Source organism: Prinia subflava, chromosome 11 (genome assembly GCF_021018805.1).
Source record: "Prinia subflava isolate CZ2003 ecotype Zambia chromosome 11, Cam_Psub_1.2, whole genome shotgun sequence".
NCBI lineage: Eukaryota > Metazoa > Chordata > Aves > Passeriformes > Cisticolidae > Prinia > Prinia subflava.
In genome coordinates, this window is record NC_086257.1 from 8,506,225 (window position 1) to 8,523,829 (window position 17,605).

At 47.4% G+C, this 17,605-nt stretch overlaps 1 protein-coding gene across 3 annotated transcripts in view; it reads left to right on the forward strand.

The window, feature by feature from the left end:
- SGPP2 (sphingosine-1-phosphate phosphatase 2) overlaps positions 1-17,211 on the forward strand; it is a 34,693-nt gene extending 17,482 nt beyond the window's left edge. For all 3 annotated transcript variants that reach the window (XM_063407985.1, XM_063407987.1, XM_063407986.1), the window contains 3 exons: positions 7,719-7,898; positions 10,051-10,140; positions 15,671-17,211. In XM_063407985.1, coding sequence (XP_063264055.1) covers positions 7,719-7,898; positions 10,051-10,140; positions 15,671-16,213 — 813 coding nt within the window. In that variant the 3' untranslated portion in view covers positions 16,214-17,211. The remainder of the gene's footprint in view (positions 1-7,718; positions 7,899-10,050; positions 10,141-15,670) is intronic.
- Positions 17,212-17,605: the final 394 nt, after the last annotated feature.

Here is a 17,605-nt window from a genome sequence, read left to right on the forward strand (position 1 = left end):
GGTGGTGAAGCTCTTCAGCAGGGAGAGTGGACCAGCAATGACTTTTTCAAGATCCTGGGGCAAGGCATACAGATATGTTGGAAACATGGTTGTCAGGGATGATGGTGACACAGAGGGTGACACTGCTGGCCAGGAGAAGTGGCTCTGGAGAAGTAGAAGTGGTGCTGAGGGTGGTACTTTTTGTGCTGTTTCCCACTTAAACCTGAAAGTTTCTGCTGCAATTTGGAAATGACAATGTTGGTGTCCCAGGATGAATCAGGGGAGTTTCTTCCCTTAAAAATTAAAGCAGCATTAATGCTGTTTACAAAGACTTCCTGCCATCTTATCTGTAATAGTTTATGCGGAGCCAGTCACCCCCATTTGAGAAAGATAATTTCAAATTGGAGCAGGGCCAGGGATGATTAAAGAACAGACTATTTTCTGAGCAGAGACCGAAAGCTTAGATAAATCCCTAGCAATATGAAGCTGAAGAGAGAATGGGGCTAGCTGCAAAAACCATGGGAAGGAAGGAGCTTCTTAAAATAAAACTACAGTCACAAGAAGAAACATGCATAAGGCAGTCATAAATCATTTCAGCTGAAGCCAAAGGTTGTGAAATAGCTCTAGAAGGGTGAAGGGCAGAAAGAAAAATTATAAAGAGTTTATTTCAGCAGCAGTAGAGGAGAGGACTTGGGACCCTGGAATGTCTTCCCCAGCTCTGGGTCCCCAGAGCCAGCAGCTTGTGCTTTTCTGTTCAGGTGGATGGCTGCGGGAAATGCTGACTTTTGCTGCATGCAGATGCTTTGGCAGCTTAAAGCAGCATGTTGTGCTTCCATGGGGCCTTGCCTCCGAGGGTTCAGAGTAAATATGCAGGCTTTACCTTTACCTTTGTGGACAGATGGAAGAAATAACTGTATGAAACCTCTGAGCAAGGTGCTGAGTCAGTAATGAAGGTACCCTGGTGTCTTTGCTTCTCTTCTCCAGTAATTTGAAGTAAACACTCTTGAAACTTCACAGGCAAGGCTTTGATGCCTGTGACACTTGCAATTTCAGCCAGGAAGTGCAGAGATGAAAAATAGTATCACACAGTCCCTAAATGTACTTTAAATTTACTGTACTTGTCAGCTCCAGAGGTGAAAGCGCACTTTGTTTCTGTTTGTTTGTTTTTAACCTTTTGCACTGCTTCAGGTATAAAATCTTTATTTTGGTGTGGAATTTCAAAGGCAGAGACCTGGAAATCTCTTTTTCTGTTTTGTTGGGTTTTTTTTTTTGTTTTTTTTTTTTTTTTTTGGGGGGGGGGGTTGTGTTTTTTTGTGGTGTTGGTTTGTTTTGTTTTCTCCTCACACCACACCTCTTTATACACTATAAACTTTAATTTATGCAATGTAAATAAGAGCTGACCAGCACAGACTTTGTTGGGGCAGGTGTGGAAGCTTTGGGCATGTGGCAGTGATAAGCTGCTGACTCAGGGGTAGGTGGCACCTCTGAAGGAAGGCAGAGTTTGGGTGTCTGGTGATGCCAGGCTGTGTGTGCTCCTCGGGGCTCCCTGAGCAACACTGGGCGGGGACATCTTCAGCAAGTGTGAGAAGATCTGGGTCTGAATCCACAGCAGTTTAGCTTTCCATCCTGCTTTTCAGAGGAACACTTTTCCAAAGGCTGTCAGCACTTAGTTACTCAGCAATGATGAGCTCTGAACTCCCTCTCAGGGTAACCAGGCATTTCCTAATCAGCAGGAGTTTACCTGCAATTGTGGTGCCACTGATATTGCTGTGCAGTGACTGAAAACACACTTGGAAGCAAACTTTGGGTTTAACAATTCTTATGTGCTTGTTAGTTTTAGCACCTTTGCAACACCTCACCAAACAAGCCTGGAATTGCTGACAAACACAGTCACTTGAAAGCCAAGCTCCTTAAAGCACCAAATGTTGCACTGCACAAGTACATGTAAAACTGTATTCAGGCACATAAGTAACTACATGTCAGAATACAAATATAAATGGTGTGTGCAAGTTGATAAAGTGTTGATTGAAAAGGAATTTTGCAAGAGCTGGTAGCTGTACTCCACCCTTGAAGAAAAAGTGCCAATAAAACTTTCATAACTGAGACCGGCTGTGAATCATTTAAGGTGAAGTTTAAATTGGAAACCTTTTGTATTTCAATAGAACTTCTAAGTGTAACAGTCTGCCAGTTTTAGATGTTAGATGACAAACCAGATCAATGTGACAGTACTTTTCCCTACTACCAGGAGCCTGAACCCAAATTTCCTTCTCTAAGCTCATTATAAGATAGTCAACTACTTATAGATTTTGTCTAAAGGCTTCTTTTAAAGACAGAGTGAATGTGTTAGGGTGTTGGCTGGTTGTGCTTCTGGAGGTTCAATTTCTACTAATTTTGTTCTGGTTTTGTGTTTCTGAAGCCTGAATTGAGATAAAGTCCTCCTTCCTTATACATATATATATATATACACTTATGTATATATATTAAGAAGCTGCCCTTGCTATGTCTTTGCTGTCCCTCTGCCTCCTGCTGCTGCCCTTTGCTGTGATGTGAATGCTGTGCTGCTTGTGGTGGGCTGGAGACCTGCCTGTTGGATTTGCTGCTGTGGTGGCTGGGACAGCCCAAGGGTTTGAGCTGAATGTGACCCTGAATGTCACATTGACCCTGGCCAAACCTTGAAAAATTCCCATGCAGCCAGAAAAAGGTTGATGTATTTTCTGGGAAACAATACCCATGCTGGAAATGACAGGTCTTGGAGCTCTAGGAGAGCCAGCTACCCTCTCCCACAAGGTGTGTGTGCCCCGAGGAGGATCCCAGCCCTGCTGCTGGGATTGGCACATGGGGAGCAGCCCGGTGCTTCAGGAGGGGATGGGGAGCAGGACACAGTCTGAGGGTGGCTTAGGGCCCCAGGCTGGCTGTGACTGGGGCTCCTCTGCTCTGCAGGGCTTCCTCCACCTGGGCTGCTGCCAGGGCAAGGGGCCAACAGTGCTGCTCAGTGACTTTCATGGTGTGCTTTCCCGAAGCCAAGCCTTAGTTCTTGGCATTGACTTGGGGGTAGGAAGAGTACCTCCACAAGAACATGCTCTTGCTTGCCCTGTTCCTCTCTCACTCTGACCCAAGTGATGCTCAAGGGACACAGTCACAGCTAGTATCTGCTGCAGTGTTTATGTGGTCACTTAACCTGGGGGGTGCTGAGAACAGATCAGTGCAGGCAGGGTGCTTGGCTTAATTTCTGTATGGTAAATCAAAGTCACGCCTGCCTCAGCAACCACATACAGGCTTCTGCTTGACTAATCTGCAAATGTTTATTAATAGTGCATCTTCCTTTTTTTTTTTTTCTTTAATGTGCTTCGTCACTCCTATCAGTGCACAGTGCTTGTGAAAGAAAGTAATATCATTTTCAAACTGTGAATTTCCTTTCTGGGAAGATGACATATACTACTGCAGGCCAGGGTTTCTACAGCCAGGCTATAGAGTTTCCATTTTGCAGCTAAACCAACAGATTCAAAGTCAGGCTGCCACACTGAGTCTCAGGGAAGAAGCTGCCAATGCTATTTGACCGTGTGTCTTCTCTAGAATTTTGTCTTGTCCTTTTAATAGATCAATAATGAAGATAAGGACAGCTGCAAAATCAGAAGTTGAAAACAAATATGATCTGGTTACCCCTTTTTAGCTGAAATATTACAGAATACAAAAAGAGTTGCTCCTCCTGACCTTCACATGCTAGTGGCAGGGTCAGGTGTGTCCATTCTGTGTGGAGGTTGTAGCAGGGCAGGGATGAAGGAGGATGTCCCACACAGCCCACCTGCAGCACTGAGCAGGTTTCTCAGCCCTGCCAGGCTCGGGGTCTGGGCAGCTGCCACAGGAATGTTCCACAGGGGAAATTGCACTCTGTGGCAGTGCTGCCATGCCTCTGCTCAGGGATCTGCCTTAGTTGTGCCTATCTGCTCCATGTGGTGGTAAATCTGCTTCCAGAGCTCTTGCTTCCTGTCATGGGAGTGATGCATGTGAGGAGGGAGGAGAAATCATTGCAAATGCCAGACAACACCTGCAGGTGAGAAAAAACTCCTCTTAGATGGTTGACTTACACACCAGAGGTATGGGAAACAGGCAAAGAGGTCACTTCACGGCACTCAGATGCTCTGAAAGAGGGGAGCAGCCTCTCCACAACCCCAGAGAGACCTCCTGCAGATGTTGGAACAAATGAATAGGGATCCACACCTGTGTGGATGCTAATGCCTTAAATTTAGTTCTGTAATTGTTCACTAAAGCAAGATCTGTTCAAATACAAAGATAGATTTCTCTTATTTATCCTGATGCAAAGGCTCAGGTGAAGAAGTATTTTTGGAGATAGACCATATGACTCAGAGCAGATTTAGAGGAAGCTCTCAGAAAAAGACTACAGAGGCTGTCTTGCTGCTATAGCAACTGCCAATTGCCTTTGTGTAGTAAAATGTAATGCTGTTCACCCAAAGTGGCAATAACGCCTTGCCTTTCCTTCACCTGCAGTCCTGGCTTACTGTAAAGGGTTGTTATTGCCTATTGCCCTCAGCACAGGCCAGCCAAGCTGTAGTGGTGAACACCAGAGTTTGAGGAAAGTCTTAGGTTTAAGTTGCTTACAGTTTTGGGGGGTTTATTTGTTTGTTTTATTGCTGCTTGCATTTGTTGCAAGGATTTAAACTGGAAGAGTTCAAAGTCATTTTCATTGTGCTGGGAAAACATGGATGTATGTGAGAGAAGGGCAGGGGTGAGCACTGCTAGATGGGTCCCACTAGTGCTGCTTCTGCCCTGCTCTGTGGCACAGGGCTGTCCCCAGGGAGGGCACCCCACTGTTGGGGGTAGGCAGGTCTGGCAAAAGCTCTGTTTGCTTTGCCATGCTGTGAGCAAAGAGCCTATGTGCAGCCTGGGCAGTGCTGTTCCCCTGCAGCCTGGGCAGTGCTGTGCCCCTGCAGCCTGGGCAGTGCCTGGGCAGTGCTGTGCCCCTGCAGCCTGGGCAGTGCTGTGCCTCTGCAGCCCGGGCAGTGCTGTGCCCCTGCAGCCTGGGCAGTGCTGTGCCCCTGCAGCCTGGGCAGTGCCCGAGCAGTGCTGTGCCCCTGCAGCCTGGGCAGTGCCCGAGCAGTGCTGTGCCCCTGCAGCCTGGGCAGTGCCCGAGCAGTGCTGTGCCCCTGCAGCCTGGGCAGTGCCCGAGCAGTGCTGTGCCCCTGCAGCCTGGGCAGTGCCCGAGCAGTGCTGTGCCCCTGCAGCCTGGGCAGTGCTGTGCCCCTGCAGCCCGGGCAGTGCTGTGCCCCTGCAGCCCGGGCAGTGCTGTGCCCCTGCAGCCTGGGCAGTGCTGTGCCCCTGCAGCCCGGGCAGTGCTGTGCCCCTGCAGCCTGGGCAGTGCCTGGGCAGTGCTGTGCCCCTGCAGCCCGGGCAGTGCTGTGCCTCTGCAGCCTGGGCAGTGCCCGGGCAGTGCTGTGCTCCTCCATCTCCAGCCGCAGTGAGCATCCCGTGGGTGCAGGTGACACAGGGCACCACCTGTGCAGGGTGGCCTTTGGCAATGTGCACCTGCTGTTGTTCTCTCAGGAAGCCTGCCAGATCAGCTGCTGGGGGGTGTCCTACCCCACCCACAAGTGCTGCTTCTGCCACATAATTCAGGACAATGTCTGTAAAGTCATGGGCACAGTACCCAGATAAGCTAAAGGCAAAGGCTGGGTGCCTCAGAGATCAGTGCTTGGTCTGAGCATATTCTGGAGTCCCCTGCATGTTTTATGAAGGTCGTCTCACCTCTCCTTACCATCTATGCCATGTGTTTCTAAAAAGTAGAAGGGTCAGAATTTAATCTGGGATGCCAGGAAGGGGAGGGTGTTGTGAGGATGCTGGTATTTTCATTTACCCATCCCACCTCCAGCATTCAGCCTGTTTTTCACCATCACAGGAGTCCTAGCATAGCCTTCATTTTTGAGATGACTCATTTCCTTTTCTGCAATGCTCTTACGTTCTAGTGCTAATAATACTTCCACAAGTGGAAGTCATTATTATAGAGGACTGCTGATAAACTGGCTCATCCTACCTTGCCTCTCAGATGGTATCACAAATGGCAGCCTCAATGTTCTGTGTTCTGCCCGAGAGAGTAATTTTTCTTTCAACCCTGGAATTTAATTAACTTCCAAACATGTGCCCACATCCATTTGGAAACTGATGGCATTATCTAAATAAACCCACACAGTAGGTTTTTAAAAGACGTTTGTTCCTTGAGCCTTTGTTTACTGAACAGTCTGGGGCAGGGTATTCACTGTCTTCCCTGTGCTGTGTGTGTCAGCAGGAGCAGCCAGGTGTGTCCCACCTGCTGCTGATAACAAGGCAGTAATGTGATTCACACAATGAGGGATAAAGGCTGCAAAGGCACCAGCAGTCACTTTTCCAGCCCTGGTGCTGGCTGTAAGTCTAGCACTCTCTGGCATGTGCTTTGCTGTAGAGAGAAGGATGAAGAAATGCGACTGGTTTTTACCTGGTCCTGACTTGTGAATCCTGCCATCTTTTCTTTAATGTGAAATCATTTTTTAAATGGCTGATGGGAGACAGAAGGATGCAATGTGCGTGGTGACGAATGTGGCAGCGGGCGATTGTGTTGCTGTTCCAGCATATGGCCAACACCGGTAGCAAGGGAAGGATGTTATTTTAAGCCCCCTCCTTTGCTGGTGGAAGCATGAGAAGCAGAAGAGCGAGCTGTCTCACACAGCAACTGAGCTCTCATGGTAGACACCAGTTAACCTGATTTTTGTATTAAAAAAAAAAAACAAAAACAAAAAAAAAGGTTTGCTTGGCTTTGTTTTAAAGAGCCTCCTCTGCCTATGTGTGCCTAAATTATCTAAAGGGAGAAGGGTTACAACAGAAAGCAAATACATCCTGCTGGGACAGCCTGGCTAACTTTTCTCAGATGTCCTGACTGTGGATGCTGAGAGCCTGCTGCCTTTGGGAAGAGGGTGTGAAGGAGCCACAGATGCCCTGGGCATGGCTGAATCTCACAGGGATACTGGATAGCATTGCCCCTTGCCTCTGCTTCCCTTCTGACCTGAGAATGCGACATTTCCCCTAAAAGTACTGTGTTGCTGTGCTCGGGAGTTAATTAATGCAGCCCTTGCTTAAACCTCTGGTGTCCCAAGCAGGGAATAAAAGCCTTTTACCTGGGAGTTAGAAGGAGAGCTGGTACCTCACGTTACTTGTCCAGTTTTCCCTGTGCTGGCTGTGTGAGGATGCCGAGGCTGTCATTTAATAACCACAGGGGTGGTGCATCCCAGCAGGGTTCCTGCAGCAGTGGGTGGAGTGGGAGCTACTGGGAAGGGGGAGCTGGTGCTGGACACGGCTGGGCAAGGCAGTGATTCAAAGGCGGGGCTGGAAAAATTTCTCTTATGGCTGTTTTCTTTGCAGGAGAGGGGTTGTAAGGGAGAGGGAGGAAACTTAAACTTCTCTGGCACAGGATGGAAGCCAGCTGTCTGTCTCACACTGTCCTGGATTGCTGAATCTCATCAGCCAACCCTCCTTTTGGTCCCACTTCTGCTCAGGTTACCACACAGTGCAGCAAAACTGCCACTTCCTTTGCTGGCTGAGCTAATGGAAACCCCTTTAATAATTCAGGGGATAAATTCTCCACTTGGAGGGGTGGGCTCTGCAGGAAAAAGCACAGAAATACAGGTGGTTCTTGGGTGGGCTGCATGGGGATTGCCTGTGCTGACTGACAGCCCTGCGGCCTTTCCTGTCCCCAGATAGTGATGTACATAGGCCAGGTCTCCAAGGACATCCTGAAGTGGCCTCGGCCCCTGTCACCACCTGTCGTGAAGCTGGAGATGAGGACGAATGCAGAGTATGGGATGCCATCCACCCACGCCATGGCAGCTACAGCCATCTCCTTCTCCTTTTTCATTGCAACCAGGAACCAGTACAAGGTAGGAGCATAAAAAGAAAACAGAAGAAGAAAAAGAAAATACATTTTTAAAAGCCTGTGTCTGCTTCCAGCAAGGCACATAAAGCTTGCAAATCCAAAGATGTTGCTAATTCCACAGGAGTTCTGTATTTATTTTCACAGATGTATATTCTTCCCCGTGCTTACCTGTAGCTAGTCAATAATAGACACAAAAAGAAATTTAGTGGAAATGTCCTTTTTTTTCATGGACTCCTCTCAGAGCTGCTGGCAGGCTGCACTGCCCTACTGTCGTTTAGTTGGTTCACTGTGTTTTTCCACGTGGGGTGACCATGGAGGGAAGGTCCTTGGTTGCCAGCATTTTGTGCTCACCCCATGCCCACCAAGTCAGTGCTACACATCGGGACATGCTGGCTCCTAGGGAAACCAAAGGAGCTCTGTGCCATGTTGTTTCTATATGAAAGGAAAAGCATCCTTGGAAATCCACTGGCTCTAACCTGGATTAGACTAACAGCACACAACATTATTGGAAAGCCTGCTTATCAGACCAACCTCACTGCACTGGAGCTGTAGGTTTTTTGGGGAAGTCTCATCATTTTTCCTCATCATCTTTCTAAAAGGTTTATTTCCCAGAAACTCATTTCTCCATTATGATTATTTTCATTCTGTTTAATGAATCCAAGCCTGTGTTTCCTGTACTCTAGCAATAATAATTTCCTGGCTGCATTGTATTTAAGAATGTTTTTCAGCCCTCTCAAGGGATAAACCTTGGGATGTAACCCAGAGGGCTCCTACTCCCTCTGTGGTAACTGGTCAGAGCAGCTTGACAGTGGGATGGGCACGAGGAGCCCATAACATTCTGTAAGAGGGAATATTTGTCAGCCCTGGAAGGCCAGATCCATCCCATGTGTCAGAGCTGCCAAGAAGACCTGGTCATCATCACCTCCTCCTCAATCCACAAGTGGCCAGTGGGACACTTAGATCTTCACAGGCTGTCTTGTGCTTCTTGGAAACTGCCATGAAACAATAAAGCTGCTGTCAAATAATTAAATGGTTTAATTGCCTCTATTAGGATGGAAAAATCTCCCAGTACATTATGCTGCTATCTTCTCAAGATGTCCTAATCATCAGTTACTTATCTGGACTAGCTCCCAGGCTGCCTGCTGAGGGAGAAGTCAAGTGGCTGTAAATGCTCCAAAGGCTTAGAGAAATGAGGAAAAAAGTGTTTTATGAACTGGGAATGACATCTGCAGCTGGGTCTGAGCTTTCTATTCAGGGGGCTGCAGTATGCCAGGGGAAAGGGTCAGAAGAGAGCTGTTATGCTTAGAATTTCCACAGAAGCATTTTTCTGCTGACCTGTGACCACCCTGGTCAGTTGTCAGCCTCTAGCAGATGATGGAGACTTTGTGTCAAATTGGATGAATTAATTCCATTTATTTATATTTTGAGTTGGTTTATTTTTTACAGAAAAATCTCCCTTATGGGCTGAAAGAAGCCCAGTAGCCCACTTAATTTCAGGGTTTGAATGAGTGGATTAAGGGCTAATATGTTAAGCTTATTCTTTACCAAACATGGAGTTTTTTCATTTTTAAATGTCGATTTATTTAAGTGCTTCTTTCCATGTTTTTAGGCTACTCAGAGAGGGTATTAAGCAAAAACAACTTCTTAAGAAGATGATTAAACCTTTAAGTGTCACGGGGAAGAGTGGTCCTGACTGCTCTAATAGCGGGATTGTGGTTTCAGCCCAGACATTGATTCTCCCCACTCAGCCCACTGCTCCAGGACTATTGATCACACTTCTGGTCAGGCTCTGCAGCTGTCACAATCCCCTTGGCCGAGCTGAGACTGCGCTGCTACCTCAGGCATGGCTTGTACAACACGCTGTGCCTTTTTCCTTAAGCTCTTTAGCACTAACATGGTTTCTGCAGTCAGATATTGTAGGGAACAATTCTGCAAATCCCATCTATTTCTCCAGAGCGAGACCAGGTCTCCCAGAAGCAGGCAGTGAAATCACCTTCCAACAGGGCTGTGTGTTGATTGAGAGGAGGAATTGTCTCAGGTCACATCAGTCTCTTGGGGAAAGCACAGCTCAGGAGCCTCTTCCCAGCACAAGATCCTTATGTCAGTCCAGCTGCCTGGTTTAATGGGTGTATTTAATTATTTTTCCCTTTTCACAGTATCCACTGGAGCTCGGCCTGGCAGCGGCGTTTGTGTTTTCCACGTTGGTGTGTCTGAGCAGGCTGTACACAGGGATGCACACAGTCCTGGTAAGGATGTGCCTGCAGCTCTGCCTTCTGCAGCAACTCTCATCTCCCACTCTTCAAGCGATGTACGACCTGCCTGGGCCGTGCCACCACGGGAGGAGATGAGTTGTGCCAGCTTTTGGGGCTGTGCACTGAGAGGAGTGTGAGGAAGCCCTCGGGCTATTGCAATCCGAGGCCGCAGGGAGTGATTTACAGCGGGGAGGCCGCGCTGGGCCTGGGAGCCGGCTGAGGTCAGGCTGCCAGCCCAACTGGAGCTCCCCATTTCGAAATTTTAATTGCCAGGAATGCGCTTGGGCAAGTGACGCTGCTCCTTAGCTAAGCCCTTTGTGCAATAGTATCACTGTTTTCAGCGAGAAATACCCGGGGCTGCTTTAGCCAGGGAGTGCCGGGGAGGAATTGCAGCCTGGTGAGTCACGGGGGTAAAGCTGGTGAGGGAGCTGCCCTCGAGGGCCTGGGCAGCAGCAGGGCTCCTGGCGGCACACAGGCACAAGGCACAAAAATGACAGGTTTCTTGTTTTCAGCTGGAAGGAAATGAATTCTTAAGGGACTGAGATGCACAAATATTTTGCCTGAAAATAATGACAAGATATCTGTGACTTTATACGACAGGCTTGCTGGGCACAGTTGCTTAGAGACATCAGTGCTGCTTTAGGAGCAAATTTCAGTGTGCTGTGATAGCTGGTTCTTTCCTGATGAGAGGAAACTTTATGGATCTTGATATTGATATATGGTGGTCAGAGGGGTGGTCCAGCTTCCCAAATGTGAATAAAACTTCTGGCTATTTCCTCACGGGAGCTTGATACGCGTTGTTGGTTGCATTAGCATAAGTAATTGAATCTTTTTTACTAAGTAATAATTATGTTTTTAATGAGACTTGATGACTGTAAGAAAGGGAGCTCTCATGAGATTAAGGTTAGCTATAAAATATAGCTTGACCTTTCCTTTCAGGCCCAGTGGATCAAAACAATATCTTACATCGAAGCTGCAGACACCCTTTCTGGGCTACTGACCTTAAGTCAATCAGTAAAAATTCTTTGCATACTTCTCGTGCTGGCCCATCATAATGAAAGACCCCTCTAAATTTAGATGGATTTTAGGGTAAAGAAGAAAAAGTCCTTTGTGCTTTTGACATGAGAGAAAAGGGCTGTAAAATAAAGTTTTAAAAAAAGCTTCTTAGCTGAAGTGTGAGCAATGCTGCCTTTCAAAGGGCAAATGTACTTGGCTGGGGTCTTTATCCTGTGTGTGCCATGGTGGGGATGGAGCTGGGGAAAGGCGCAGTGGTCACAGCTTCACAGGCAACCCCTCTCTCTGCAGCAGCTTTCACCACAGTGGCTCTGCTGCCCCACCTGCAGGGATGGTTCTTGGGGAAGAAGTGCAGTTCAGAGCTATTTCTGACCCTTGGTGGGACAGCTCCTGCCCTGAGCTGTGATGTTACAGGGCTGGGGCACAGCAGTGCCCAGCCAAGCCATCAACTGAGTCTCTGGGTTTTTAACTGAGGCCTTAATAGAAAGGGTGTAATAATGTATGCAGTGGTCATTGCATTTTAGTAAAGCAAAGGAATGGTAACAAATATCCATGGGTGTGGTATAAGTGAATTTCTCCTGTTTGAGGAGCCAAAGGAGGTTGCATTGGTTGCCAAGGACAGTTGCATTGTGCTTGCCTGCAGCTCCAGTGTAGAATCTCATCTTCTTTAATCTCAGCTCTACAAATCTGTTTGTATTTCAGCACTGCTGGCCTTGCTTTTGAATGAGGAGTGGTATCAGAAAGCACAGTAATGTCATTAGAAGAGATATTACCAATAAAGACCTCCTGGAGAGGCAGTCAGCTGGTATGGGAGCTGTCTGCACCCTTCCAGCTGTACCAGAATGAATACTATGCTCAGGGAAAAGGGAACAAACACCCATGGCCTGGGCTGTTACCAGAGAACATCACCCAGCCAGAGAATGGGGTGGCAACAATGCACTGGCATTGCTAACAGATAATTTAGTTACAACCACCCATCTCCATCACCTCAACATCAGAGTGTCCCGTGTGTGTGGAAAAACAGGGAAATGCAGGGTACTTTCTTGTGGGTCTTAAATGATGGAGTCTGAGGAGCTGGTAAAGAGGGGATCTGGAGTTACCTGGGACAGGCAAAGTAAAAAAAAAATGTAAAAATTTGGACACATTTTGAAGCAGCGGATCTGTAAGTTTTTGGGTTATTTTTGAGAAACAAAAAGCAATTGGAGATTATGTGACTGGTAATTGTTGTTGTTTGTCTTTTTTCTCCAGAGAGTTGTATTTCAGAAAATATTACTTTGCTTTCCATCTTAAAACACTGGCCTGATTTTTGGTCCTTGCCTCAATGCAGTGAACAAGTTTTCCTGTCTCACATCTGCTGAAGCCATTCTCTCCAGAGCAGTTGATGTGCTGAGAAACTCACTGGCACTGAGTTACAAGCAATAATATATATATACACTATATTATATACCATTATTATATATAAATAATATATATAATAATGGTCCTGTGCTGACCAGCATGGTTATTTTTTATAACCAAAAAACCCTGAAAAGGGTTTTTCCCCTGAGATATACACATTTAGTGTTGATGTATTTATTTCTGATTACACCTCCCACGGTTGGGGCTGTTCTGAAGCTCCCACCCTGCCCCTTTGCTGGGCCATATTTCAGGGTTTTTCATTCTACCATTAATCCTGAAATTATCTTAAATATTTTAAAGCTGATAAACACACAACATGTTCTCAGTACTCTACACACTGTGTAGTACAGCCCTGAGGAGTGGAGTTCAGGCGTGTGAGTGAAATGAAAATGTAAGGGAACTCAGGCAGTAAGTGACCATGTACCAGACAGAATAGGAAAAGTGTTCTTTCTGCTTGGATTGGCAACACCAGGGAAGCAGGGCAGATGTTTGGGAGTAGGGCTGAGCTGCACGGCAGTGGAGAGGCTTTAGGGGAGGTAGATGAAGCCTGGGGAAGCCTTGTCTGTGCCGAGGGAGCTGGAGCATCCCAACAGGGCAACCGGAGGTTTTAGATTTTGCAGGTAGTACTGCACCTTGAGCAAAATCCGTGCCTCCTTATTTAAAAATTCCTTTATAATTGCGGGCTTGGCGAGAGACTAATCTGTTTACACAGGCAGACAGGCAAGAATGTGCTTCCTGGGCGTGCTAAGAGCAGCTCCTCCCCGGGGAAAACTCAGGTGCTGCTCCGGGGCCACAGCAGGGAGAGCCCATGAAGCAGTTCTCGCAGATATGGGAGCCATCCTCCTCTTCCCACCTTCTCCTTAATTTAACAGGCAAGGGGGGAAATCATTAATTCTGCACTGGTAAATGTAAGTGGTGATCTGCATCTTGTCCACCTCCTCTGGGTCTTCAAAAAAATCAAACCTGCCCATGCACACCAGGACTGAAGGGTGTCACCACAGCCAGCCACGGCATGTCCTGAGCTCTCCAGCAGCTCCCGGTGAGGAGCTTCCAAAATGAGAAGCCCAGATATTGGTGGATAGAGGGGAAAACTGGAATAAACCACTGGCCTCCGTATATACATATATACTTATGAATATATGTATATACATTATTTACATTATACATATATACATTATTTACTTAATAATTGTTTACATGTACTACTGTACTGAGACATTATAAACCACACAAAGTTAACAAATATAAGGTAATGATGAAATAAGCACTACTTTTTAGAAATGCATGTTTTATTCTACTTATGAGCAGTGCCAAAAGTATGTTCTCCCCCCACCAGCCCCATGGGTTGCTTTGTGCACCCAGTTTGGAGACCACTGGTATAATTCCACTGGTCAGGGGCAGAGCTGATTGTCTGGGTCCTGCTTAAAACTTCCAAAAGCCACGTTACTGTACTGGGGCTGAATGGGAAGATAACAAAATGCAAAAAACTTTAATCAGGTTTGTAACTAGGTACTGTTTGCAACTGGATTGGAAACTGCTAGAGTCAGTTTGGTAAATCTGAGCAAAGCTTTTGTGAGGAAATGTTAACATTTGATTACATTTCTTTAGTTGGAACAGAAAAGCATGTGAACGTCTTTTGAGTTTTGCTCCTTCATCACCCATAGAGGGGTATTGAGGACTTTTTCTTCTAACATGAGGTGAACAAACATCTGTGTGAGAAACAGATGTACAGAGTGGGGATGGGATTTCTGAACATCAGTGCTGAGAGCAGGCCCCCAGCTCTTTTGTGCTGAGGCAGTTGCTTAGTGTTGGGCCAAATCATGCTATGTGTGTAAAGGTATCATCTAAGAATTGACATCAAAACATTAATTACTGTGATATATAATAGAATGGTATTTTACATACTAGACATCTGTGATCAAGTTTGTGTATTTCCATGGCTAGTCTCATGTTTTGGATGAGATAAATGGAAATTTGTATTAGGAATATGCAGAATGGCTGTAGGAGTTGTTTAAAACCAAATGTGCTGTGAATCTAATGGAAGTTGTAAACAGCTGAAGTTCAGCCATACAGGAGTAATGCATTTGCCAGAATGTCATTAAATATTTCTGTTGTGAAAAAGTCCCCTCATTCCTGCCTAACTTGAAGTGAAGCTCACATAAATAATTTTCAGACTGTGACCAAGCATGGTAGTAGTCAGCTGTCATGACTCGTGAAAAAGATACAATCTTAGCAGAGGACATTTCTGTCTGGGACTAACTTTAGCTCTTGCAGAGCATTTTGTGGCTGTAGTAACACTGCTGCCTCTACGTGACACTGGAAGGGCAGCACAGGAGAACTTGTTTTATTGCATTTTACCTGGCTGCTCTCATACAGATGGCTTTTGTTAGGGGCTGCCTCCTTTCTCAGCTTTGTGGCTGACAACAATCAAGTTCTCAGAACACCTTATTTGCCTCTGTTAATAAATTAGGGTTTAACTATATGCTTGCTTCAGGCACTGTAGTGAAAGCTGGAATTCAGAGACTTTGGGCAACAAATTTCTCCTTGCTGTATCCCTGCCCAGAGGTGCCTCCCTCCCACTGCTGGCAGCGACCACGGCACACGCACCACATCCCACAGCTCTGCACTTTCCATCCCTGGAGCTTGTGTTTCTGGGATGGGAGCCTGTCTCTGGCAAAGGACAGCATCTCCCCCTTTATGCAAAGCAAGCAAGGGATAATCACACTGATGTGATGAAATTGCTTGTAGGGTTACAGGAAGGAAAGGGTTTATGTGAAGGCAGATCACTGCAATGTTATTCCCGACATGGAGCTGTGCATGTGCCTTTTCCAGGGTCATAGGTGGAGAATGCCCTCAAAACATGAGAGCAGGTGAGGGAGAGAATGACAGACACATGCATGTGCATAGACTGAGGTTGGATTTGTGGACTGTCATGTTTTGTTTAGCACCAGGCTTCAGGTTGTTCTTGCACGTGCATAATGGCATCACTGGATTCAGGGTGTTCCTCCACTGCTGGGCCCCACCAATGCACATACTGGTCCTTTATCATCACCCAAATACCTGGTTAACATTCCAGGTCTCACAAAGCCTTTTAAATGTGATTTCTTTCCAGGATGTGATCGGAGGTGCACTGATTTCGGCTGTGTTGCTCATGCTCTTGTATCCTGCGTGGGACACAATAGATCACTTGCTGTTGACCAGCCCCTTCTGCCCACTGTTTTCCATAGTTGTGCCTCTTGTCTTGTGCTACAACTACCCCAAACTAGACTATTACAGCCCTACCAGGGGAGACACCACTACGATCTTAGGAGCAGCAGCTGGAGCAACTGTGGGATTTTGGTTGAACAACCAGTACGCTGCTTCAGCCTACAGCAGCAGAGGTGTTCAGCCTGGATTTCCTGTGAGCACCAGCACCATGGTGTTTGTGCTGGCCAGGTTCCTCGTAGGGATCTTGGTTGTCCTGCTGACACGCTGGGTCATGAAGAGCGTGGTCCTTGGCGTGCTGGGCCATCGGTACAAGTTCCCCCTTGGCGACCTGGAAGCCCGGAGACGCCTGGAAGTGGAGGTGCCCTATAAGTTTGTGACGTACTCCTCTGTTGGCTTCACGGCCACCGTGATTGTGCCGCTGCTGCACGAGCTGCTGGGACTGATGTGAGCTCAGCTCCTCCTCACCGAGCCACCCGCGGCACCACCGCCTCGGAGACCTGATAACCCAGGCCAGGGACTTGACCAAAAAATGTTTCGTGCCTTTCTGCACTGGTGTGGTGGGTTTGGCTCTGGCTGCATGCCAGGTGCTCACCAAAGCTGCTCTGTCACTCCCCTCTCTCCAGGGAGAAAAAATGTAAGGAGAGGATCATGGCTCAAGACAAGGGCAGGGAGAGGTCACTCAGCAGTTTTACTCTCACAGGAAAAACAGACTTGGCCTGGGGAAATAAGTTTAATTTATTATCAAACTAATCAGAGTAGGATAATAAGAAATAAAACCAAACATTACAACCACCTTCCACCTACCCCTCCCTTCTTTCTAGGCTCAACTTCCCTCCTGAGGTCTCTACCTGCTCCTACCCACCATCACAGGGGGATGAGAATGGAAGTTACAGTCAGTTCATCACATGCTGCTGCTCCCTCCTGCTCAGGGGTAGGACCCCTCACACTCCTCCCTTGCTCCAGCATGGGGTCCCTCCCACAGAAGACAGCTCTCCAAAAACTTCCCCAATGTGAATTTTTCCATGGACTGCACTTCATCCAGCATGGGTCCCCTGAGGGATCAAAAGTCCTGCCAGGAGCCTGTTTCACTGTGGTCTTCAAACCCTTCTTAGGGCATAACCCTGCCCCAGCATGGGGTTCTGCACTGATTGCAGGTGGATCTCTGCTCCCCGTGGAGCTCCATGGGCTGCAGGGGCACAGCTGCCTCACCATGGGCTGTACCATGGGCTGCAGAGGAGTCTCTGCTCTGGCACCTGGAGCACCTCTTCCTCTTCCTCTTCCTCTTCCTCTTCCTCTTCCTCTTCCTCTTCCTCTTCCTCTTCCTCTTCCTCTTCCTCTTCCTCTTCCTCTTCCTCTTCCTCTTCCTCTTCCTCTTCCTCTTCCTCTTCCTCTTCCTCTTCCTCTTCCTCTTCCTCTTCCTCTCTTGGTGCCTGCAGAGTTGTTTCTCTCCCATATCTTCAGTTCTCTGTCTGCCTGTAGTGTGCAGGTTTTTCCTCCCTTCTTAACTCTGTAATCCCAGAGATGCTGCTGCTGCCACTGATGGGCTCAGCCTTGGCCAGCAGTGGATCTGTCTGGAGGCCAGCTGGCATTGGCTTTGTTGGACACAGGGGAAGCTTCTGGCACCTTCTGAGGGAAGTCACCCTTATAGCCACCCGTGCCCTTGCCACACAAACACAAAGCAACTGGCCTAAAATATCTGACGTGGAGGAGTCATGGGAATTGCTGTGCACAGATTACTTTGGTTTGGAAATCACTGACCCCCCTGTGTCCTCATTGTGTCCCTGAATTGGACACCCTTCACCCAGACAGCTAAATATGAAAGCCAAAACCCCTGCCAGAG